At 50.3% G+C, this 23,360-nt stretch overlaps 8 protein-coding genes across 8 annotated transcripts; 4 read left to right on the top strand and 4 right to left on the bottom strand.

The window, feature by feature from the left end:
• Window positions 1–1,851: 1,851 nt before the first annotated feature.
• Window positions 1,852–3,094, bottom strand: BKA67DRAFT_664290 (uncharacterized protein; the record flags this gene model as incomplete). The annotated part of the gene is made up of 2 exons (XM_046108344.1): window positions 1,852–2,453; window positions 2,566–3,094. 2 exons carry the CDS (start codon window positions 3,092–3,094, stop codon window positions 1,852–1,854), a joined length of 1,131 nt encoding a protein of 376 aa, XP_045952966.1.
• Window positions 3,095–4,621: 1,527 nt separating this feature from the next.
• On the bottom strand, window positions 4,622–6,839 carry BKA67DRAFT_595663 (armadillo-type protein; the record flags this gene model as incomplete). The annotated part of the gene is made up of 2 exons (XM_046105189.1): window positions 4,622–6,504; window positions 6,572–6,839. The coding sequence occupies 2 exons, from the start codon at window positions 6,837–6,839 to the stop codon at window positions 4,622–4,624; spliced, it is 2,151 nt and encodes a 716-aa protein (XP_045952967.1).
• Window positions 6,840–7,053: 214 nt separating this feature from the next.
• On the top strand, window positions 7,054–8,401 carry BKA67DRAFT_584350 (RWD domain-containing protein). The gene is made up of 2 exons (XM_046104145.1): window positions 7,054–7,471; window positions 7,577–8,401. The coding sequence occupies exons 1-2, from the start codon at window positions 7,405–7,407 to the stop codon at window positions 8,203–8,205; spliced, it is 696 nt and encodes a 231-aa protein (XP_045952968.1). The 5' UTR covers window positions 7,054–7,404; the 3' UTR covers window positions 8,206–8,401.
• A 216-nt stretch (window positions 8,402–8,617) lies between these two features.
• Window positions 8,618–9,805, bottom strand: BKA67DRAFT_526018 (uncharacterized protein; the record flags this gene model as incomplete). Its single annotated transcript, XM_046098719.1, has 1 exon — window positions 8,618–9,805. The coding sequence occupies one exon, from the start codon at window positions 9,803–9,805 to the stop codon at window positions 8,618–8,620; it is 1,188 nt and encodes a 395-aa protein (XP_045952969.1).
• A 951-nt stretch (window positions 9,806–10,756) lies between these two features.
• On the bottom strand, window positions 10,757–11,692 carry BKA67DRAFT_664294 (uncharacterized protein; the record flags this gene model as incomplete). The annotated part of the gene is made up of 4 exons (XM_046108345.1): window positions 10,757–11,143; window positions 11,200–11,343; window positions 11,400–11,428; window positions 11,509–11,692. The coding sequence occupies 4 exons, from the start codon at window positions 11,690–11,692 to the stop codon at window positions 10,757–10,759; spliced, it is 744 nt and encodes a 247-aa protein (XP_045952970.1).
• A 4,576-nt stretch (window positions 11,693–16,268) lies between these two features.
• BKA67DRAFT_104256 (uncharacterized protein) lies at window positions 16,269–17,103 on the top strand. Its single transcript, XM_046094844.1, has one exon. It carries the CDS (start codon window positions 16,465–16,467, stop codon window positions 16,981–16,983), a length of 519 nt encoding a protein of 172 aa, XP_045952971.1. The 5' UTR covers window positions 16,269–16,464; the 3' UTR covers window positions 16,984–17,103.
• Window positions 17,104–17,225: 122 nt separating this feature from the next.
• Window positions 17,226–18,378, top strand: BKA67DRAFT_541424 (uncharacterized protein; the record flags this gene model as incomplete). The annotated part of the gene is made up of 2 exons (XM_046100934.1): window positions 17,226–17,279; window positions 17,329–18,378. 2 exons carry the CDS (start codon window positions 17,226–17,228, stop codon window positions 18,376–18,378), a joined length of 1,104 nt encoding a protein of 367 aa, XP_045952972.1.
• Window positions 18,379–21,561: 3,183 nt separating this feature from the next.
• Window positions 21,562–23,235, top strand: BKA67DRAFT_613106 (DNA repair protein rhp51). Its single transcript, XM_046105402.1, has 3 exons — window positions 21,562–21,872; window positions 21,932–22,079; window positions 22,135–23,235. Exons 1-3 carry the CDS (start codon window positions 21,780–21,782, stop codon window positions 22,950–22,952), a joined length of 1,059 nt encoding a protein of 352 aa, XP_045952973.1. The 5' UTR covers window positions 21,562–21,779; the 3' UTR covers window positions 22,953–23,235.
• The last annotated feature ends 125 nt before the right edge of the window (window positions 23,236–23,360 follow it).

Here is a 23,360-nt window from a genome sequence, read left to right on the forward strand (position 1 = left end):
AGCTGGTTTGGGCTGTTTGACAGTCCCATCTGGAAGATATGGATGGCTACGGCGACGGCGACGATGACTTCCGGGGAGAGCATTTGTTATTAACTTCTGCATGGCAAAATCACACTTGTCGTACCTCTGGCCGATCGGGAATGGGGCGACGAAATGTTGGACTTGGGATAGAGCTTCAGTGGGGAGGGGGGAGGTTTTCCAATAAAAGGGGTTCACTCGCGTCAGTGAAGCTGGATTGCACGTGAGGATTCACCCGCTACTCGCTACTCGGTCCTTTGCCATTTGGTGTAGAAAGATTCCTCCTTGCTTGTCTGGTAAAGTTTTGCAAACCGGTCAGTCAGCGCATACTTCTCTCTGTGCAGCTACTGGCTACTTGTAAACGTCATGCTAGGGAAAAGGTCTAAACAGATAGTTGTCTAGATAAACACATTGGACTGGAAGCAGAGTCTAAACCTCCTTCCTGACCTTTCGAAATAAAGAACGATCACAATGGTATCAGCTATGATATGCTGCAACTCAAAATTGTGCCAGTGAATTGGAACCGAAAGGTTTGCTTGATTAATGACCACCTCGAGATTTATTCAGTACATTTCATATCGTCCAGGACCAGGCATGAATTTAAAAGATTACTCACTTATGCAGTTAGACAGGTTAAGACAAGACGTGAACCGGCATAGGTACCAGTGGAGGAGGGTACCTTGATGATTACAACCATGAACGGCTTGGTCTTCAAGGACAAGGAGCCCCCTTTGTGGAGGCCAAAATCGCAGTGAAGAATATGTATACAGGCAGCATACATGTGCAGACTTGACTTAGCCTATGGCCGTGTGGGGCCGGCGAGAGAGCCCGTCCACCTGTTCTCGTAACCAGGGACGGGGGGAGAGGAGCTGTTTAGCAGCCCCGGGCCCATGGTAGGGAAGGAGGACATCTAGATATATCTCGCACCACGGGTATGCAGGAAATTTTCATCCACCATGCAACGAACGGGTCCAGCAAACGCCGCCCAGCAGAGGGTCCCCCCGGAGCAGCCTTAGATACGACCCTCCTCTCCCCTTCTCTCTTCCTCTTTTCCCCTCTCCGGGGTTTGTGTTTAAGGCTTAACGGCACACCCTTATTGCTGAAACGGGGGTTGTTATAGCGCCTCGGTGATCGTATTACAGGCTTTAGAACTATCTGGTCCTCCCCTGGGGAAATGCTCATGATAGGCGTGTGTGAATCCGAGTTGATTGGTGAGAGATGATAGCTGCAATATTGTTCATATTTACAATACCCACACGTTATACTATGTTCTAACTAGAATATCAAGAAAATTCTTGTTGTCATTGCTTGAAATTGTTATATGAGACGAATGTGGCCTATACAAAAGAGACTGAATTTTTGTAAGAATAAGACGATTACTTAAGACATTCGAAAAGAACCTTGATAAAGATAAAAGATGCGGGCATCCTAGGAGGCGATATCAGGGAATGAGCGAAAAAGAAGAAGAAGAAGAAAACCAGCCTCTCAAAGTATCCTCATTAAATTCACCTATGAATTAGCTACCATGACGGTCATATTTGCTATGTACATGGCAAAAGTAACCTTGGCTATAAATCCCGAAGGTCGCCATTCCATACTCTTATGTGTGGGGACGTGGTTAATATAACTTCCATGGACCGGGTATCAAGCAGAAGCAATTACGCCATGTTCTCGTAGAAAAAAAAACCCCCCTCCAACTCAAGTGCAACGCGATTCTCGAATATCGACCATTACCGTTTAAGCCCTGCCCCTGAACCAGGTATGTCTCGTCTTCACAAAGAGTGTATTTGCGTTGAAAGACATAATCTCCCCTTTTTGTCTCATCAGATACCACTACAGATGAGTCCAGCTGTTGACGTGGCGATTGCTTTGGACATCATCTGCCGTAGCATTCATCGTAGCTCTGAGACGTGTACGATGATCATACGAGCGCGGCCGTGCTGATTGGGGCCTATTTACCACGGAGACGACGGCGGCTTCGCCGCTCTGAACCCGTGTCAACTTCTGTTGTTGTGCATTTTGGACCATATTGGGAGACGAGCCGGAAATCAGCGACTCGGTATGATCGCCTCCCACCTCGTAAGACGGGCTCTGAGAAGCTCGCGGGGTTTGGGGAGGCGACGGCGTAGGAAGCTCCGCCATCTGTTTCTCGGCATTAGCCGAGTAAAGCTCGAAATGGAGAGGCCTAGAGTCGAGCTGAGCCGGCTCATCGGACTTGTTCTCCTTGGCGGTGGCATCGTCATCTTTGGCGGCGGGCCCCTTGAGCAAGGGCACTCCTGTACCCGGCGGAGAGAGGGGACTGAGATAGTAGCTATCGGCAGGCGAGCTCGGATAGCTTGCAGTGGCGGCAACGTCGTTCTGGCTCTTGGTGGATCGATACGTGGACGGTGACCCGGGGTTGAGTGCTCCTGCAGATTCAAATGAACTCGCTCGGCCTGGAGGACACATTTTCTGGTCAGTAAGCTTGAACACCTTCGCGAGAGAACGCCTGGTATGGGTTGATGGATGGAAGGGTGGTATTAGAGAGACACAGAACTCGGGTCTTACCTCCAAAGGGCGCAAAAACGTCACCGTGTCTATTTCCCTCGCTTGCCTGAGCGCGGTTGCCCACGTTCTTGTCGTCGAATTCGCCACGGAGGTTGTTCTGGTACGGCGGCATGCGCTTGGCGACCTTCCGGCAACGGCAACGGTAGAGGAGAAACAATGCCAGCAAGAGTCCCAGAGCTCCAATCGCAACTCCAACGCTGATGCCAGCGATTGCACTCCGGGGCAGCCCAGAAGAGCTAACATTGCTGGCCTGAGCAGTGGTAGTGGTGGCTGGACCGGCATTTTTAGATTCGCTGCTTGTTGCTGTTGTGCTTGACGGAGAGAACCCGACCAACCCAGAAGTGACGATGGTGGTTGAAGGCGTGGTTGGTAGCGAGGCTGCTGCCACAGTCGTCATTGTCGTTCCCGTCGACGGTCCTGCCATCTCTGTGGCAATTCCAGCAGTCACGGGCTTGCCCACGCCGCTCGTTGCCCTGACAGAACTAGTAGAGTGTGAAGAAGTAGAGGGTGAGTCACCACTCATCGGCATGTTGATCTTGGCATTAGCTGGACAGCCACCCGGCTGACAGGCCTGCTCCGAGCAACAACCTTTCCAGTATATTGTCTGGCCACTGCAAACATAATAGGTGCTACCGCTGGGGCATTCTCCCTGCGTGCGTCGCCCCATGGGACCGAGACTCATGGTAACGGTTATGCGATGGAGTGTTGATCTGTGGTGGGGTTGAAGTGGCTGCTGATATCTGGAAGACAGAAACTTGGCAGGTCGTCCTGTCTTGAATAACAGTTGGTGCAAAGGCCGAGTTCTTTTTGTGCTGAGAGGACAAATATTCTGATTCTAACAGATGAGAAGCTTAGAAGAAAGGAAATCGTGCAAGCAAGGAAATAAAAATGAAGTTTTGCAGCTTGGGTTTGTTTTTGGATCTATGGGAGACCTAGGATCTATGACCAGTCAAGATCTCCCGGCAGAAGGCAAAGGCGGAGAGCAGGTTTAGTTGTCAAACTGCAAGATGCGTTCACAGGACGGCAAAGCCGTTACATAAGTGATGGGGAATTCGCGTTGTGCAAGTGGCACGGGAAACGGTGGCTGAGGTGGTGAAGTTTTCGGACGAAAGGTCATGGGCTTCAAAGTTAAGACGCAGGCAAACGCGGTGCTGCACGTCGATTTAGTCACAACTCAAGCCCGGACCCATTGCCTCCTGTGAAGCGGACAGATTTCTACCTCTCCTTTGTACGTAGTCTGGATCTAAAGTCCAACCCTGCCAGAAAAATACCGTGCAAGTGAGTGGACATGAGGTAAAATAGTCGACGAAACTGTAGTAAGCTGCGCTCAATATAATAAGAATATTCCTTGTTCGGATGTGGTAGCACTGAATGCATCTTTCATAGTCCAACTGATTGCTTGGATATCACATTGTTGCAGGTTAGAAAAATATACGCAGCGGATGCCCATGTTTGCCTCTTGTCTATCTTGTCAAGCTATGAATGACCATGACCGCGCCCACGTCGTTCTAGATCAAACTGGTTACATACAGTCACCCGATCGGTCTGGAGCCATGCACCATGCCATGCCTCGGCTCATGAGCTCAGGGTCTTGTGTTCATTTGTTTGATGGATCCCTACGGGGCCGGGAGTTAGGGGGAGTAGGGAGGAGATTGGAAGATCACGAAAGATACGCAGCTTGGGACATATGGGGGGGATATAAAATCTCATTCAGTACACCTGTCCTTGGGAGTCACTGCTCAAACAATGTATTGTACCCAAGCCCAATGTATTCTTTTCAGTTAGGCATAACTAAGGCGTCCAGTCATCCCCCTCAGCATCGCCACGACGTCGTGCGACTAAAGGCCTGCCTTTGTGATACTCTCTCTGCAAGACCCTGCAGTGCCCCGTATTGCTCAAGGTATACGGCAGTCGGTTCGTTCGACGCAACTGTGTTCATGCAAGTTTATTAGTACCACAAAGAACGGACCAGTGACGGTGATGACTGGTAATGAGGAGTCATCGTCAACACGTGTGAACACAGTTGGTATTTCGCTTCTATAGTCGTACCATACATTTAATTCTTCAACTTCTCCAGCAAGATCCTTGCACCGGCATTACCCACGGACCTCTCCTTCTTGGGGGCCGACTTCTTTCCCTTCTTGGCAGGCTTCTCTGCGTCACCATTAGTCTCTGCTGCTTCGCGAGAAGCCTTCTGTTCCGGCGTCTCCTCTGTGGCGGCCTTCTCTAGGGTCTTCTTCTCCTTCTTCAAGATCTTCTTCAGCTCGTCTCTCTGAGAGAAGTCGTCGGCCTCGAGTAAGGCGACCGGCACAAACGAGCTAGGGCCGGTAGCCCACGCAACAATGTGATCTTTGATGATAGGATAGAGAATGTCGGCAAAATGCAAAGGAGGATCAACCGGTATGATCTTGCGAGTCGCCTTGTCAAAGTGTCCACCAGCTATAAGTGTCTTGAACAAGCGACCGCCATGGGCTGTCTTGGAGATGTGAAGGTCAATTTGAGGTTGGTCCTCGCCCTCCTCGGTGGCCTCAGCTCCCGCCTCAGCCTCAACATCAACATCAACATCCATGGCCTCGGCAGATGGGTCTCCCTCGGCGGTGGTTGCGATGGCCTTGAGCGCCTCGGTCTTGTCACCAACGCTCGAAAGCAGGATATCTTGAACAACCTGGCAGCCAAAAGACGTCGAAACCAAATCATATGGCGCCGCTTCAACACCAGTGAGCAATGCAGGAGACATGGCCGCGATGAGTTCTTTCCTGCGGATCTCCGGGTCCTTCTTACTGGTCGTCTTCCTGATTTCATGGATCTCTTGGAGAACCTGCAGATGGGGGGCGTGACTAGCATCAAAGAGTGCCTTGGAGGTGCCCTCAAACAGGTAGCGGACAGTGAACCGTGCATTGGGCTCGTTGGCGATGATGACAAGGTTGCTGGCCTCATTGCCATCGTTTTTGCCTAGTAATTCTGGGAAAATGGATTTTGATGTCAGGACGGTGTCATCGATCAGGTCGTAGGCGGCAAGGATGATGAGATGACCCCAGGGATCCCCCGACATGAGCTGGAAGGTATCCTTGAAAGTCTTGAGAAGCTGTTTCCTGTCCTTGGCGGTGCCATGTGCAAGAAGCAAGCAGGTAAGGCGAGCGCCTGATTTGGTGAAGGCCATGTTCTTGAGCAGATCGCCGTTCTCGTCCTCCTTGACCATCTCAATGAACTCCTTGTGCTCGTCACCGCCTGACTGGACATTCAAGAAGTACTGTAGCATGGCGTCGTGCAACATGGTGAAGCCAGTCATCTTCTTCTGAATCAGCTGGTTGGTCGCTTCCAACAAGTACCTGATGATGAATATCCTCTTGCTCGGTTCTTCCTCGATGATCTTGGATAGATCGGCGGTGAGATCCTTGCCCTCGCTCCTGAAGATGGCGAACTCTGGCCCGTACCATTCCCTAAGCATGATGGCCTTTTGCTCGGGGGTCGCCATTTGTCTGTAGATGTCGTCGAGGATCCATGAGGCCTCGGGGTGGTTGATCATCTTCCGGACCTTGCCGTAGAACTCGGGGACAATCAGATCGCGGACCTCCTTGTCGCCCTCGACGAAAAGCTTGCCGATGAGGAACTTGGCATACTTGCTCTCAGCGAGCTGGGCGTAGGTGCCCTTGAGCTCGTTCGCAATCATCCTCCGCCGTTCGAGATTCGAGTACTTGATGGCGGTCTGGACAACTCGGACCGTGTCATGCTTGAGGGCGAACTCCTTGATGCGGCCGGTGACGATGGAGAAGAGCTCTTCGACGAGCTTGGTTCTCTCCTCCTTGGGGACGTGGGACTTCCTTCGTAACTTCTCCCACAGCTTCTTGGCCCGGTGTGACTCGTCGGCAAGAGGCTTGGCGGCCTTCCGCTCAGCAGCCAGTTGCTTTTGTTTTATATGCGACTCGCGGGAGTTTGCGCCTGGGGGGTTTATCCCTTTGTTAGCGGAGAGTGTCTTGGGGGGGCTGTGTGTCAAGTGGTGACCAACCCTTCTCGAATACTTTGGCGGAGCCGTCGTCGGCCTTGCCATTGGACTGGTTGGCGCTGTGTGGTGGCCTCCCGCTGCTCAGGGAGACACCGCCGTCTTCCTGGTCATCTGAAAAGTCTTCGAAGGGGGTGTCATCGCTGATGTCGTCGGCTTCCTCCTTGGGCGGCGGGGGCGGTCGCTTCTCGAACTTTGGCTTCTTTGAGGATTTGTCCTTGGTCTTGCTGTCCAGCTTGCGCTTGTAGCCGGTGGAGGAGTCCTTGGGAGCCATCGTGGAGGATTGGCTTGATGATGTGGTGAAAGTGCCTGGATTCTGTTGCACTGGCAGATAGCGGCGTCCGGGTGCAGTGCCAGCGCTGCGCAGCCCGTACCAAAAGTTTAGCGGTATCCTGAAATTTTTAGAGGATCTGCCGGGCGGTCAAGACAGGCCCTTGTCCCTTCCCGGCGGACCCCCACCATGCATGGCTTCGTTCATGTGTAACTTACATGTCTGGAGGCTATACGCGTTAGAGTATACGGTACTGGAGTACATACATACAGTACAGTACAGCAGGCTGCAGTTGAGTGTCGCCATCGCACCAAAGTGAAAGTAAAGTACGTCTTGTCCGGACCGGCCCTCTACAGTAAACACTCTGAACAGAGCCGCCCTTGAGCAATCGCGAATAAGCACATGCCCTAGTATCGATGCTGGCTCTTCAGCGCATTTGCACCAGCGGCTTCACCTGCTCTTTTTTAAATCCAGCTGCCCCGCACCCTGTAATTTGAGCCGCTATACAACAGCACTATAGAACATCCAGAACACGCACAGTCCCTACCTACCTTTGCAAGCCGTCAGAATGGGGCGCGAGGAGCAGGTAGAAGAGAGAGAAGTCCTCGACTCCATCTTCCCAGAAGAAATCACAGGTAAGCCCTGCTGCCCTGTCCATCCCTCTCACACCCCCTCGTCCGCTCTCCAACGCTCTCGTGCGCTTCCTATGCCGTACTAAAAAAGGAAACGCCCAACCACAGATGTATCCGAGACCGAGTACCGGATATCCATTCTCCTCGACCTCCCCGACGATGAAGCCGACAAAGCAGAACCCCCTACCGTAGTTCTGCACGTACGCTATCCCGAGTCGTATCCGGACGAGCCACCGCACCTCGACCTTTCCCCGCCACAAAATGCGTCTACACACCCCTACTTCTCCGTCTCCTCGGACAAGGACGCCCTGCTGTCCGGCCTCGAGGAAACGATCCAAGAAAACCTGGGGATGGCCATGGTCTTCACCCTCGTCGCCACCCTCAAGGAGAATGCCGAGCAGCTCATCCTGGACCGACGGGCCGAGGTGGCGCGACAGCACGAAGAGGTCCTGCGCGCTGCGGAGAGGGAAGAGAACAAGAAGTTCCACGGCGAGAAGGTCACGCCCGAGTCCTTCATGAGGTGGCGCGCAGGGTTCTTGAAGGAGATGGAGGAGGAGGAGAGGAAACAGGAGGAGGAGAGGCTCGCCGAGGTGAAGAAGGCCAGGGCCAAGGAGGAAAAGAAGCTGACGGGCAAGCAGCTCTGGGAGAGTGGATTGGTTGGTAAGGGTGATGAGGGCGACGAAGAGGACGGGGCTGGTCTAGCCGACGGTGTCGAGGGCTTGAAAGTTGCCGCATAAAGATGCACACAGCCTACCTTGTCAAGAACGCGCATATCAGAACAGCCAAAACCTCTCGGCCCAATGACCAAAGGTCCAGGTGGATGGGTGCAGGGAACTGCTGCCATGCCTGATTTGGAGCGCATAACGAGGTTGCGGTACGAGATGTATCGACAGCATAAAGTAGCAAAATATCGCAAGCATTGTCAAGTTGTCAAATGGATTCTTGCCATAGGTTCAGCAAATGCAAATTCGGCGCGCTAACGGCACATATGGTCTATGAGCTGGAAAGAAGAAACTAATTACCTTTTTGAGATCCGACAACGCCGTGAAATGCCAGACCGAACGCCGCTCCGTTATTCTGGGCCCTGATATACCATCTTCAAGAACCACTCAATGGCCAAGGGTCGGAGACAGACCCGATGTGAAGCGTTCAGCCTTCCATTTCGTCGTCCTCATTAGCCTCATCGTCTTCCCAGTCTCCCTCTTCTTCTTCTTCCTCGCCTTCCTCCATGATAGGTGCAACGCCAAGCTCCTTTGCAATGTTAGACAGAAGCTCCTGAGCGTGGTCGCCGAGTCTGTCGTCCTCGTACTCCTGCTTCTTGAATAGCATCAAACACTGGTTCAACCACGTCCGACTCGAGAACCAGGTCATCTTCCATTCTGCGTCTTCTTCCTTCTTGTTCGCCTTCTGCTTGTCGCCCATGACGAACAGGGCCCAGCCGCCGAGATACCAAACCTCAACGCTATCGTCGTCCTCGCCGACCAAACGTTCAAGTACTTCTAAGGCCTCTTGCTCCATTTCAACCTCCATCAAAAGCCTCGCTAGACTAACCCTCGTGGGAAAGTCGGGCACGCTCGGATCCTCCATGGGCAGATCCTTCCAGATCTCCACGCTTCTCGAGAGCGCTGCCTTCGCATCATCAATCCGGGTCTGCGAGATCCTGACGTTCGCCAGCGTCTGCCAGCTCTCGGCCGAGTCCGGTGCGACCATGGTCGCCTCCGTGACAAGCGCCTCGCAGCGCTGCTCGGCATCGGCCTCCCAGGACAGGTCCGTCATGTAGATCTCCGCGACCGCGCAGAGACACGCGGCGTGTTTCCTCCTCAGACCGTCGAGCGTCGTCTCCTGCGCCTCGTCGCGTTTCCTCAGGGGCGTCGCCTCCTCGAGCCTCTGTATCTGCGCCTTCAGCACGCCGGCGCCCCGCTCGAACCACTTGACGCTGTCCATGCCGCCCTCCTCGCTCAGCTGCGCCAGGCACAGGAACTTCTCGGGCCCGCCGCCGACCTCCTCGCTTCGCGACCCGTCCTGGTCTATCGACACGGCGCGCATGAGGCAGGACCGCGCGGCGTCGAAGTCGCCAAGCTCGATGTTGATCTGGCCGAGGAGGTTGAGAGACGCGAGGGCGCCGTCACTGCTCGGCTGGGACGCCTCGAGCGCCTGCTTGCAGATCGTAAGTGCATCCGGTGCATTGCCGCCTTGCACGAGCTCCTCGGCGACCGAGACGAGGTAGAGCGGCGAGATGGCCTTGGCGCCGTCGTTGGTGTTGGAGCTATCGGCTTGGGCGGCGCGGGAGATGCCGCCTTTCTTTTTGTTCTTCTTGTCGGGGCGTGTCTTTCCCATCTTGTAGGGCGTTTGAAAAGAGTAAAGGTCTGCAATGTTAGGCGGCTGTCTGAGTTGGGTTTGGAGGGTGGCCGCAATCAGATGCACGCAGCGGGGCTAAGGCTGGCAGCTGGTTTTATCCCAATGATTTTGGCGTTGACGTCGAAAAATTCTAGGAAATCAATTTGATAACGGTACCGATAAGATTCTGATCTCTTGGCGTTGGCGGGGTTGATTGAGTATACGGTCAGCGTGGGGCAATGAGATGGAAGAAAGCGACGGGTTGCAAGGACTCTTCAGCTACGCATCATCCTCTCCAGGAGCAGATGTACGAGCAGGCAGCTGGCAGGAAACGAGGAACCGGAAAGTTTTTGTTTTAAGCCCGTCAACTTTTGTAATTGGTCACAAGACCTTGGATCCTGGCGACCGGCTCGGTTGATGGTTGCACTAAAGAAATGAGAAATGAGAAGTCAGGTATACACATAACCAGCTATACACGTCATCTGGGTTTGCAAATTTCGCACGAGAAATGCCGTTTTCCGCATGAGCTTTGCGCATCTTGTGTCACTGACTAGGAGTTTATGATGGACTACCGAGTTGAAAGGCATGAATACAACCAGTGCTTTTTTATGCAAAACGTGGGAGCCAGGGATTCCACTCGTGTCAAGTAAAGAGAAATGCATAATCAATTCATCTCTGTGGGGTCATTATCATTACCAATGTGTGCTAGAGTCTCGTATAGTCAACTCTCAAAGTGTCATCCTCTCAAGCGAGTGCTTGGCGAACTTCTGCAGCAGTCTGAGCGAGCACGCAACAGGCGGAAGCAGGTTCTGTGGCAGTCCAACCCGTAGGTTGGAACATTCCATGGCAGCAAAATACCCAAGTACCCAGCCGCAACTCCTACCAAAACGCCATGAAATATGCACATGTGGGTTCTGAAACCCCCGGTCCTGCCCTGTCTACCCACGATGCTTATTGCATCTCTTGACCTTCCATTGACTGTGACGACTTTGGCCGATCCATGTTGCCTAGTTCCGATCCTTGGCCGCTCTGTGCCCTCTTGCGTCCTGGAATAAATCGCGACATGCCCTGGCCGTGAGTGCTGTGTGTGTTTGACTCCTGCGAATCACCGAATCTTGCGAAGAGGCCCCGTTTCTTTGGTGCTTGTTGCGGAGGCGGTGGTTGCTTGTTGGTCTCATCATTCAGCCCGACATCCTCGAAACCTTCCTCGGCTGTGGGTGGTTCCCTGTCGAAAGAGCGATCCCGGACTGACGTCCTTGGCATGCGCGGAAAGCGCGCCGAGTCGAGACTTGTTCGTGGCTGTATGTCGTGAAGTATAGGAGACTTTGCGGTGATATCCTGTGGTGGTTGGAATTAGCTGATTGCGTGTAACACCATGTTGGTTTGCCACATACGAAGGAGCGTCGGTAAGAGTCAAACGACTCTCGTGAGATAGAAAAGTGTTCGATGTCACCAATGCTGCTCCGAGTGTCCATTGACGTCCTCGAGGGCAGTGCAGGTCTCCGGGGCCACAATCCTTTCTCCTCGGTGGGCGAGGGCTGGAGCTGTGTCAGCAATCTAGCATACGGCCATTTAAGCAGTTCTTAGCACTCACAGGAAGATATACGCCGCTGTCATTGACAACTATGGATTGAAGCCAAGTCAGCACATGTTTACGCACCACGCGGGATACCGGCAGTTGGTAGCGACCTGGTGGTGCATACCGCTCAACTTGTAGTCACCATTATCCTGGTTCTTGGCACTTATGATGCTCAGCGCAGGTGATGCCTTGGAACCAATTATGTCCACTCGTTCAAACCCGGGATGCGATGCATCTTGGGCAGATAGCTCTGGACGCACGTTCTCGTCGTTGCCGACTCTTCGTGCGAAAGGATTCCGGATTGGCATGGTGGGCTGGCGGGCGGAATGCGACAGGAAGTGTGGTTAACGTGTTGTTGTTGCTGCAATTGATTTCTGGGTTCCTGGGTACCTAAGGTATTGTTGTTGTGGATTTTGTACGGAATGAAAGCAGACGGGATGATGTTAAGTGGACCAAAACGATGACTTTGATTGAGTTCCAAGTGTTTTATAATGGGTTTGATTTCAGCGTCCCTGATTAGATGGATTTGACCTCTATGCGCATTGCTGACAGGGAAAGATTACAGTTGAAAGTTGGATGAAGGACGGTGACAAGTAACTAGAGTATGCAAAGGCCGACCATCCGGATTCCTTGACCCAATCGATAAATCAAATAGACCTATCCAATCGAAGCGAGACGACGATCAACCCGGGGGCTAGAGGACGGCAGTGCGACCTGCCGACTAGTAGGACTTCGACTGCTTTCTTCTTCAAATTTTTCAATGTTCTTTTTTTCTCGCGCCAAACGATACCTGCAACATAAGAGTTTGTACCGTCCTGTCCTTGTCTTGTGAGAAAAACAGCCAGTAGTTTTCCCTCGCTACTCATATCGGACAACGCGCGCGCCGCTCGACGCACCACCAGTTCGCAGTGGAGATGGAACTAAACCTGCTTCGGTACAGCTTTTGCGGGGAATGACTCGGGAGCCTGCGCACAAAGCTCCAAAGCAAGGTGATGATCAAGTTTTTATACCATTTCGGAAAACCCAAGCGCCTGGGCCGATGCCAATACTGGCAATACTCGAGTTTCGGACCTGCATCTTATTTGTGAGTCGCAAAATCTATTCCGTCAGATCGAGATAATCCTGGCACCGTCCCTGGCCCTGCATCCACGAAAGCCGGATTCCCGATGCCCCCATTGTTCTGTTTGTGCCTTGGAAGAATGCATAGTACACGTGGGACAAGTCTCCCCTGTGACATTTTTGCTAAAGGTCATGGACTTTACGCACAAGAGATCTACCTGCCCAACATTGTAACGTGGGTACACGACCTTGTTCCTTCGGATGACTTGTCTCTGCTCCCCAGGCGACATAGCCGGATTTGACAGTTAGGAGTGGTCAGATACCTACTGACTATGGTAAGATCGACGGTGTGCAGGGTGTGGTTCTGCAGGCACCGCCTCATCCGCTGGCGAAAACCCCACCGCTTCTCGTTGCCAATAGAACACCCAGGCTAAGACCACGTACGGATCTGTACCTGTATGCAAAAAGGGTCTCTAGGAATTGCTGACTTTGTGCATTTGCCCAGCGCCCAATAGGTAATCCAGTACAGCAAAATGTTTGGGTCAGCCCTTGTGTCAATCTCCTGCCAATGCGATCTGAATTTCCGAGTTCAAACTCAACATATTCGTCTCAGATTCCACCTTCAGTAATACTAGCGGAATGATGGCCGCAGCAGTTCAAATTCTCACGCAATAGTCTTGGCGCATGGTGACGTCACAATTAAGGACTATATCGATTTTTGCTCAGGCCAAAGATTCTACCAGTCTCGGATCGAAACCATCCTCCAATTGGTACAGAACAGATCCTTATTAGGGGTATTGCTTAGTTCTGGTTTGCACGAGTCATCCTATACACTTACTGGTAACAATACAGGTACTCCGGTCAAGTGCACTACGACAAGTAAGGGTATGTGGCAGCGCAAATGTTTCCGACGATATAGCCACCAGAACAAAAACAACACATGTATGTCGTTATGAGTGTGTCTAAAGACAATTTTCTTGGGTATTATGTCAAACCCAAGACTCCTCCATATCACCGAGAAGATCTTCAGACTGATAAAGGAGTGGCAGACACATCTTATACATCTTCCCTGTAGAGGAGACTCGGGAAAGCAAGAAGGGGACGAAGATGGCATGGGGGCTATTAGAGAATGAACGTTTTCTGGTTTGGAAACTTGTATTGAAACTTCTCAACCTTGATGGCCATACCATTTTAATAGTCTAATCATCATGGCAGTCAGTATAGTTTCAACCAAGCTGGCCCCAAGCATTGACCCTGATTGGTAAATGACATTGTCGATATAAAGACAAGATCCACAAGTGAAAGGTTGTATTTCTTCTCGTCAGAGTGAGATTAGAACTTGCAGTTTGAAGGCCGTTTTTCGTGGTATCGTGGTGGTTAGACACGGGGACATCAGCTTGGCAGGAGCACATGACCCAATTATAAAACGAGACATTCTAGTCTCTTGAAATTCTTTACAAGGCTTTGTTGTATAAACGTCTACTTAATCTAGGTCGTTGACTTTGATAAGATTAATTGGTAAATGTAAAGGATACTGCTTGATGTTCTGTCTCTGGTGTTCCACACGTCGATGTATTCCGTATCCTGATTCAAACAGAGGGATGACTTTCTAGCAGCAATTGATGGCGAAAAAGGAAAACATGGAAACTGCGGCAGTCATTCTCGTTTGGTGGCTGTGAGGCGCTTGAGTTAGTGAAAGGACCAACAAATCGAATGGGCATGCCAGGGTGGCATACATGCCTATAATAAACCCGTGTATCCATGCACTTCGTTCATATTACCGGATGAGAACATGGAATTCTTGTTAGAATTCAAATGCCCCATCGCGATCGACGGAACCAGCTTGGGGCACAGTTGACCCATAGTGGCTCATAATTATTATTGAGGCCCTAAAGGGTAGGTGTAGGAAATATATCCGATGGGTATCAGACGTCACGCTTGAGATGGTGTTGGGTTCAAGGCCGTCAACAGTATCCAGTCGATGACAAGCTTAACCTAGGGGTATACTCTGAAAGAAGAGGTGTGAACTCGTTTATTGTTATTGTTCATTTGTTTAACGTCTGTGAGAGGTGCCACAAAGCGGCCGCCCTGAACCACCCGAGGGGTATAGGACGTGACTAGCTAACTAGATGAGGATTACTTAAGCAGGTGACTAAAAGTAAGGCAAATCGTCCAGAATGCTACCAGACAATAACCTAAACTCCAATCCGATCTTTTGTGGGTAGTTGCAGTATGAGAATCGCAGTGACCCAGTCTCGGGAGAGAAATTCTGCCATGGCAAAGAAAACACAGGTTGCCACAACAAAGCACCTGCAATCCATGAGCCTTCATCGCGAGTAAGCAAGAAGCGTGGAAATACGATCAGGCCGATGCGATTTGTTCGAATCACCTTAGAAACTATGGGGCAACACTGTTGGTGAATATAACGTAGTGCATATCTGTAAGGCCACACTGGGCCATTGAACCATCAATCTCACGCAGTTGACGAGCCGTCACCAAGTAACAGTTTGACGGGCAGCGGGTTGGGCTAGGAGGCCAGATGGTGGAACCGTTTAAAGAGCCCGGCATCCACAATATCTAGGTTCCACACGGAAGCGGAGCGATCTAGGATCGACAGGGCCCGAGCAGAGACCCCAAGTTGTTCATTCGGGAGCCAATGTTCCAGGCCTGAGCGCAGGGTTTCATTTTGCAGCTCGTGCTTTGATACGCCAAGCAAAAGGTATACGTTGAAACGGCGCAAACGGTGAAGCTAGAAACAAGCAGGAAAGACGAGGTCTGAATGTGTGACTTTGTCCCTGGCTAAAAGAGCGCCAGGGGCGACACATAGGCTTGCAGAATCTTCAAGGACCAGGAAAGATTCTGACCTTGTGTAACAGAAGAAAACCAACAAAAGACCGTGTTGCTATAATTGTGCAATATTGGCTCTGCGAATATCTGCCGAGCCAAGTAGGGCTGAACACAGAAAATCGTCGTAAGCACTCTATTCAATATGCATTCTCGCGCGACAGGAACCACAAATTGCAATTAAGGCTTATTATAAATCTTCAATCCCATTTCCTTACCTTTTGCCGGGTCGGGATGTCGTGGTAATTCGCCGATGCATGAAATCAATACTTCGAAATTTCCTGGGGTTAAACTAGTCCAGATTAAGACGGGTGAATAGTCGAACCTGAAGCAGCGAAATGGGGCATGCCGGTAACTGGATCCTCCCGCCCAGCCAAACGTGGGTGGCTTGGATCCATCATGGATGCTTTCCGGTCTGCAAACGCTTCAGGCGACTCCGTTTCTCACTCGATTTTGTGTTCGTATTCACTAATCTTAGATGTTTGCATCTGCAAGGGCGATCTTTCTTGGCTTCCCTTACATGATACTACAAACCAAGCGCATTGTTACCAGGAGACCACATACATCGTAGTAAATAATAATGGTTATACATGTTCTATAGAAGTAAAGTCAGAAAGAAAAGGCGAACGTCTAGGTTTCTCCGGATAAAGTCCCAATGCTACTATTTCCACCCGATTTTCTGCGTTGGCTTTCCACCGGCGACCTGCAGATTCATAGCAAAGTTGCTACCGGGCAGTCTCTTGGGTTTAGCCGCTTCAAGTGAGCTGTCACCGTTACACATGTAACGCAAGATGCAATGGTCCCATAGCGCCCGGCCTAGCCAAGCGACCAGGCCATCCCAGGTAAATGGTTTACTCTGGCTGCACATCCTGACTACATGACGGTGTCGCTCGATGCCACACCGGGGAGCAAGTCTCTTTGCGCAAGGATTGCATGACTCTAGTCTGATCAAGATCAGCAAGCATTTTTCGGGGCCATGACAAGGAGAGTCTCTAGCAAGTTTGAAGTATGTAATCCAACTCCAAGGACAGCCCCAGCGTAGGTCCATACCTGCTGTTGGGAGCCGCCCTACTTGTCTTATACAAAACTCCCACGGTTCCGTCTGACCGTCAGGCAAGGCCAACCGGAAACAGTGTCTGTTCATTTTTCACCTTTGTTTTTGTTTGTCACTCGCTGTATGATTGGATCGCCTTGGTCCTGTCCTTTCGTTCGAGAACGTGCTACCGACCCTGGGGTTTATGCCGGCTATATTCACTTACTTTGGTCTACTGACCCTGTGCAACACGACGCTCTACGCGGCTGCCAATTTATTTTCCGATACACTTCTACTTTTGCAGCTTCCAGAAATTTATCGGCTATTCACTGCGACCTTATAATTACAGGTGGTTCGAGACCAAAGCCTCCACAGCGAGCTGGTTGCAAGCACCGTAGGATATATTCGACCAAGATCCTGCAGCGGGCCTGTCTGAGATCATCTTGCTGTCCTTGCATCCCGAATCACGGCGCAAGTTACTTTCCTATTCCCTTGGGAAGCTCGAATCCACCAGGGATCAACATATTGTTGTGCTGGCACTTTCAGCGAAACGGTGTTGTATTGAACGTCAAGCTTCAACAGAGCTCGTACCTCGCATCTTCTTTGTATTCCGCCTCGGAGGCTCTACCGATTGTTGTTCGGCCATCCCGGCCTTTTCACTAGGTGATTGCACTCTTCTTGCACATCGGACCTTCCGCCAATAAATTTCTTCTTAACATTGCTGCACTCCGAAGAGTTGGCACCCGAAAGTAGCCAAAAGTTTTCCATATTCGTTCGCTAGCATATTGTTCAGATATTCTGAGCCAAATTCGCGGGACCGCTTTGAGCCAGAGCTCCCTTCTAAGCAATCATTTCTTCCCTGAGCTTCCCACATTTCCAGACAGCAGTGCCGAACAACCTTCATGATGGTTGGCATTGATTTCTTCACGACCTGGCAGCTCTGGCAGCAAATGACCTTCGTAAGTTGTCTATCTTTGTCACATCTCTCCTATGACTAACACTGTCAAGGTCCTTGCCTGCGCAATTGTTCTCGTCTTCTTTGCAGGCTTAGGCAAACTGTGGTGGATTAATCGGTCGGTCCGGAAACATGAGTTGCTCGACGAAGAAAAGAAAGAGAGAATGACAGAGATACGAAAAACAGGTATCCCTGTCAAGAAGCGACCAGAAATTCCGTTTGGTGTGCGAGCTATCCAAAGTGGTATTGAGGTGGATGGCATCTGGATTTCCAGACCAGGCACACCAAACTCGCAAACACCTCTTGGAGCATCATTGCTTTCCTTGTCCGGGGCTGAAGGAAAGGGTAAAGCGAAGATCAACTACGACGTGGTTACGACCTCTCCACAGCACAGTCCTTCTTCGAGTATTTTTGAGACGAGCATATCACCGCCTAAATCGCCTGCTACAGGCCCACAGTCGACTTACAGACCCAAACACGTACCAAGACAATCATCAGCTCGAGCGAACGAAGCGCTGAATGCCGACGCATTGAGCAAGCCTGACGGTACCACAATCCCAAAGCCTGCTTTGCAAACCTACATACCAAGATCATCGTTTGCTATTATGCCCTCATCGTCGCAATCATCTACATCAGAACGCACATCTAGCTCATCAGATGAAGCATACGTCCCATTACGTCAGCCAAGCGCGCACATTCACGCCCGGAAAAACAGCTCGTTCCCCGAGCTCATGGACACTGAGCGGGAGGGATACTTTAGTACGCCAAAGACTTCCCCAACGGGTTCTCCCGAAAACCCTTTTGCAACACCGGAGGGCGGAAGAACAAGACAAGCAAGTGTTGCGTCGTCATTCCGACTTCCAACTGGCGTTCAAACTCCGGCTATGGCACCACCCGCACGCTCCTATTCTGGTGAAACGCACGTCAACCGAGCATCAAGGAGGGTAAATGCTGGCTTCGAGGTTCTTCCGGCTGGTACGTTTGGAGCAGAACTTTCGGCAAACGGTAGCGAGGTCGACTTGGAGAGCGGCGATACTTCCAAGGTCCAGTCGAGAAGTCGGTCAGTCATGGACCGGTTGCATAAGAAAACCACCAATCGATGAGAAGCTGAATTCGGGCAAACATTTGTGGTCGATATATGTCAATACCTGTACATATAATAATGCTGAATGGTCGGGGCTTTGATGTCTCTTTGTCGATCCTGTAATAGATATGCTATTATCGGAGCTATCTTCATAGTATGGGAATGACAGCATATAGGCGTTTGGGAAGTGGTAGGAAAAGGGGCTAGCATATTTGGGACCCAACCATACTGAGATTACATACTACAATTTTAATGTCATCATTTACCAAAATCATAACACTATCTCTCAGTACCGCGCCGTAGTGAGCTTTGCTATGGATGGTTATCAGTATGCAATTCTTGTAAATGTTGACTACATTCGACACAGGGCTCAACACTGTTGAACCCTGTTTGGATTATATGACCAAGGAAAAATAAACGATAGGCATCGAATATGCTTTTGTGTTATGTTGTGTTGTGTTCTGTATAGACACGATGAGCACAGCCAAGGACAAGGACATATACTGCTGGTATGCAATATTATGCAGCGGAGCATTCTAGTCTGACCAGATGCCCACCCCATTCTTGCTAGACACCTCGCCCATTATACAATAACGAACATCATAATTCTAATGAATGGGACTCTTGCCGTCCCTCTTACCCTCGGAATTTACTCTAAGCATATAGCTCGTCCGTGGTTATTAACCATAGTGGTCGCGAAATACCAACCGGCTGGTATAGAAGTTGAATCTTGAAGGTGAAAATGAGCACAGACCAAGAGCGTGCTATAGACTTCCTTTAATATGTAGTAAAATCCGGCGGGGGATATGTATAGCAAGAATGGGGCAGACTTCAGGACTTCATGAAAAGTTGCTGTGTCGGGGTCTAAGCTGCCGAAAATGGCACCTCAGGCCCACCATTTCTGGAACCCCAGAATACCCCCCAACGACAAGTACATCTTCGGTGGGACACATGTACTTCTCGAAGTTCATTTGACAAGCACAGTACGTTCAGTGTCCACATCACAAGGGCGCTGTGGCGCCAGAATCATGGACTCGGGTGTTCAGCAGCCAGAGAATAAGATGCAAGAGAGGAACAATATGTACTGAGGTCTGCCACGCTAGTCTAAATCTCTTTGTATGGTTGAAACTTTCTCTTCCGGGGCATGGGAGAAAGCCGCGGGCCCAGGAGTCATTTACTGGTTGATAGACTTGATGTTAGTTGTGCGTATTAAACTATTCTACGTACCCTCCGGACAAGTCGCAATCTTATCAAATACAAACCAAAGCAGATATACAATAACTTAGTAATAGCACGGCCACTTATGTATGGTTGCACAATCTATTAAGCTATGTAGGTAGTGCCACATCACCTTCGATCCCAGCTTGTTGTAGTTTCGGTACGTATCGTGGTCTTCTCAGTCCTCTTGGATTTTATGCTAAAAGTGTCCAACTGCGTGGTGATGGTGGTATCGGCTGCGTATGCCGTCACAAAGGATAATGAAAAGTAATTCAAGTGTTGTATATATTGTATATCATATTAAATATTTGTGAGAGTATGGGTGCGATTAATAAGTGATTGTTAGAATTGACAATAATCGTATGAGATAACAATCCTACAACGCCACGAACTGTAAAGTTGATTTGGGCTTGGAATATGTCTTGACTAGAAAACTATTCTAGGTCCAGATTGTGAGATCTTTCTATATAGCTGTCAGGACGCACAGCCCCAATATGAACAGAATTTTAGCCTACACTTGAGGCGGCGTCCAGGCTTGAGTATTTTGAGCTTCGTCGGCCTCTTGTTGGATCTGGTATAATGAGAGTGGGTTCAGGATTCGATACCGTCAGACAAATATTTTAGTATCGAGCCAGGACAGATCGGTGGAGCAGGTATCCAATCTAAATTTATTATTAATTCTCGACACTCATGTTGAAGAGCGACCTCTCTCCAGCGGGCTATAACTTCGTGATCAAAGGAAAAGTCCCAAGAGCTAGACCACATAAGCATCGCTACGGTATCAGATGGCCTTCGTTTACACCGGAAGATTGCAGCTTCTCCTCGACGCGCATTCCAAAGCTCCATGACTTGTAGTTTCGGCCACCACTCACAGTAGATAAACTCTATGGCTAGCAGTTCGCAGCCTCCTCACCTTGATAATTTATCACACAATACCTCATATTGTGAGGACTGTAACGTCCCGTGACCGGCCAGCTGATTTTGGTTCGCTGAATCTTTCTCAGATTCTGCCTAATGAGTACATTTGCTGACCACTTGCACTTTTGGTGGGTCGGCTGCCAAGCTAAAAATGAAACTCTAAATCATGCAAACGCACTATAATCTCCGCCGTCATTGGAGAAGCAGGTGTCATTGATAAGGATATGTATCGTCGATAAAAACAAGTTTGAGGCTCTCAAGGCTGATCGGGAACTACTAGTTAGTTAGTCCAGATACGGATTCATATTCATCGAAGAATCGACTAGCCGTTGCTATCGACAATGCGCAGATGAACTCTATCATGTTTTGCTAGTTAGCCGATCCCAGTCACGATCTTGAAGCATAGTGAGGTCGAAGAGTTGTGATGTGAAAAGAGATGGGTCTTTCTATGTAAGGGCCCGACAAAGATGAGGATATCTTGGACATTGATCAATTAATCATAAGCTTCATCTTCGGTCTTTAGGAACACATCTTCCTCACATCAAAGTCAACTCAAGTACAATGGTTGTCAATGACGTAACTTTTAGCCCCCAGTGTATTCGCTACGTCCATTCATGGTGGCACTAGTAAAGCCTTGTTCTTCCATGAGAAGGACATCCTGGGCCCATACGGGATGCCTTCCTCATCCGCGTGATAGGCTTTCCGGACCCGATCAGATCGACGGGACGACGCGTATCGTCACCTCCAAGCTTACCATTGCGCAACCCTCCAAAAGGCCAGATGCCGATGTTGACTTCAAGATTGAGTAACTGGTACCTGAAGCTTTGGGTTAAGTAATAGAGTGGGTCTACGAAAGAGGCGTCTACTTGAAGGATGTGAAGAGTCACATGTGTGAGGAATGGAGGAATCTGAAATCGGCATACTCGACCCCGACACGGGAATTTCAGCATTCGGATGAGCCTGATGGATGGATGGACGATGGCAGCAGTTTGAAACAGACGGAGCGATTACTAATTGAGTCCCGCTGTCCTGCCTAGAGTCATGTGACAGCGCTACTCAAGCGCGTGGCAACCTTCCAGGAGCACTTGTTTTCTTGGTGGGGTGCTCACCTAATGATTTAAATTGCCTCCAAGGCTCAAACGCGTCCGACGCGCTTCTGTCTTCCTGACCTGTGTAGTTACATGAGAAGCACTCCTCTTTACGCAGCTCTGGTTTCCTCTGACTCTTATCGTTATACAACTGAGCCTCAGGATTTTCCAGGTTCTTTGTAACTTTCCTTTCAGAATGGCCGAGGAGCACGACGAGATGCAGGGTGGAGAGGGCGATGAGAGTGACGTGACTGGGCCCGGTGCCCCGACGCCTCTCGGTGCTCTTGAGGTAAGTTGATCACTTTCTGTTGTTTTCAAAAGTCGGTCTTGGCTCACCCATCCGGCCAGGGCGTTGCAGGTCTTACCAAACGTGATATTCAATTAGTCACAGATGGTGGCTACCAAACCGTGGAAGCTGTCGCTTACACCCCGAGAAGAGTTCTGGAGCAGATCAAGGGCATCTCTGAGCAAAAGGCTGCCAAGATCTTGGCCGAGGGTAAGCACAATCAGAAGGTCTCTACTTGAAGTAACGCGACTGACTCATCCTGCAGCCTCGAAATTGGTTCCCATGGGTTTCACAACAGCCACTGAGATGCACCAGAGAAGAAGTGAGCTCATCTCCATCACAACTGGATCTAAGAATCTCGACACTCTTTTGGCCGGTGGTATCGAGACTGGTTCAGTCACTGAGCTGTTTGGTGAATTCAGAACCGGCAAAAGTCAGCTTTGCCACACTTTGGCCGTAACATGCCAACTGCCCTTCGATATGGGTGGTGGCGAGGGCAAATGCCTTTACATTGACACTGAGGGCACTTTCCGGCCGGTTCGCCTTCTTGCAGCGGCAAATCGATACGGTCTGTCTGGGGAGGAAGTCCTCGACAATGTTGCATATGCCCGTGCGTACAATTCGGATCATCAACTGCAACTCCTCAACCAGGCCTCGGCTATGATGTGCGAGACCAGATTCTCCTTGTTGATCGTCGACAGTGCAACTGCGCTGTACCGAACAGATTTCTTGGGACGTGGAGAGCTGTCGTCACGTCAAACCCATCTTGCCAAGTTTATGCGTACACTGCAGAGACTTGCGGATGAGTTTGGTATTGCTGTGGTCATCACAAACCAGGTCGTGGCCCAGGTCGATGGTGGGCCAAGCTCCATGTTCAACCCCGACCCGAAAAAGCCCATCGGTGGAAACATCATTGCGCACGCAAGCACTACGAGAATTAGTTTCAAGAAGGGCCGAGGCGAGACTCGTATTGCCAAGATCTACGACAGCCCTTGTCTGCCAGAAAGCGATTGCCTCTTTGCCATCAACGAGGATGGTATTGGCGACCCATCGCCAAAGGACATGGAGAAGATGAACCAATGATCAGGTGTCACGTCTGCCTTGCCGAGTGACGAGGAAACGAAGGAAAGATAATGAAGGAATGATGGGTGCTGAGCTGGGGATCACTTGCATGGCTTTGGCGTTTGGAATGGCTACTAGTGCAGATTATTCTTTGCTTTTGGTTTTAATGTAGTCTACATACATGGTATGAACCTCGCGTCGTGTAAGAATCGATTTACTGGAATTTCAAGTTTGACACCTGAATGACAGTCCGTAACCACGTGGAATGGGAACTGAAATACTTGCTTTTTTGTTGTTATTTCATATGTTATGTCTTCATGGACAAAGGTTTCGACCTGGGGAAGACTGGCGGAAGGTGGATGGACTGACCTGCAAGTGCCCGGCAGCTGCCCAGCCGCGCCCACCTCTGCACCTGACGCTCACTGTGCT

Source organism: Truncatella angustata (assembly GCF_020726525.1).
Source record: "Truncatella angustata strain MPI-SDFR-AT-0073 chromosome Unknown BKA67scaffold_10, whole genome shotgun sequence".
NCBI lineage: Eukaryota > Fungi > Ascomycota > Sordariomycetes > Amphisphaeriales > Sporocadaceae > Truncatella > Truncatella angustata.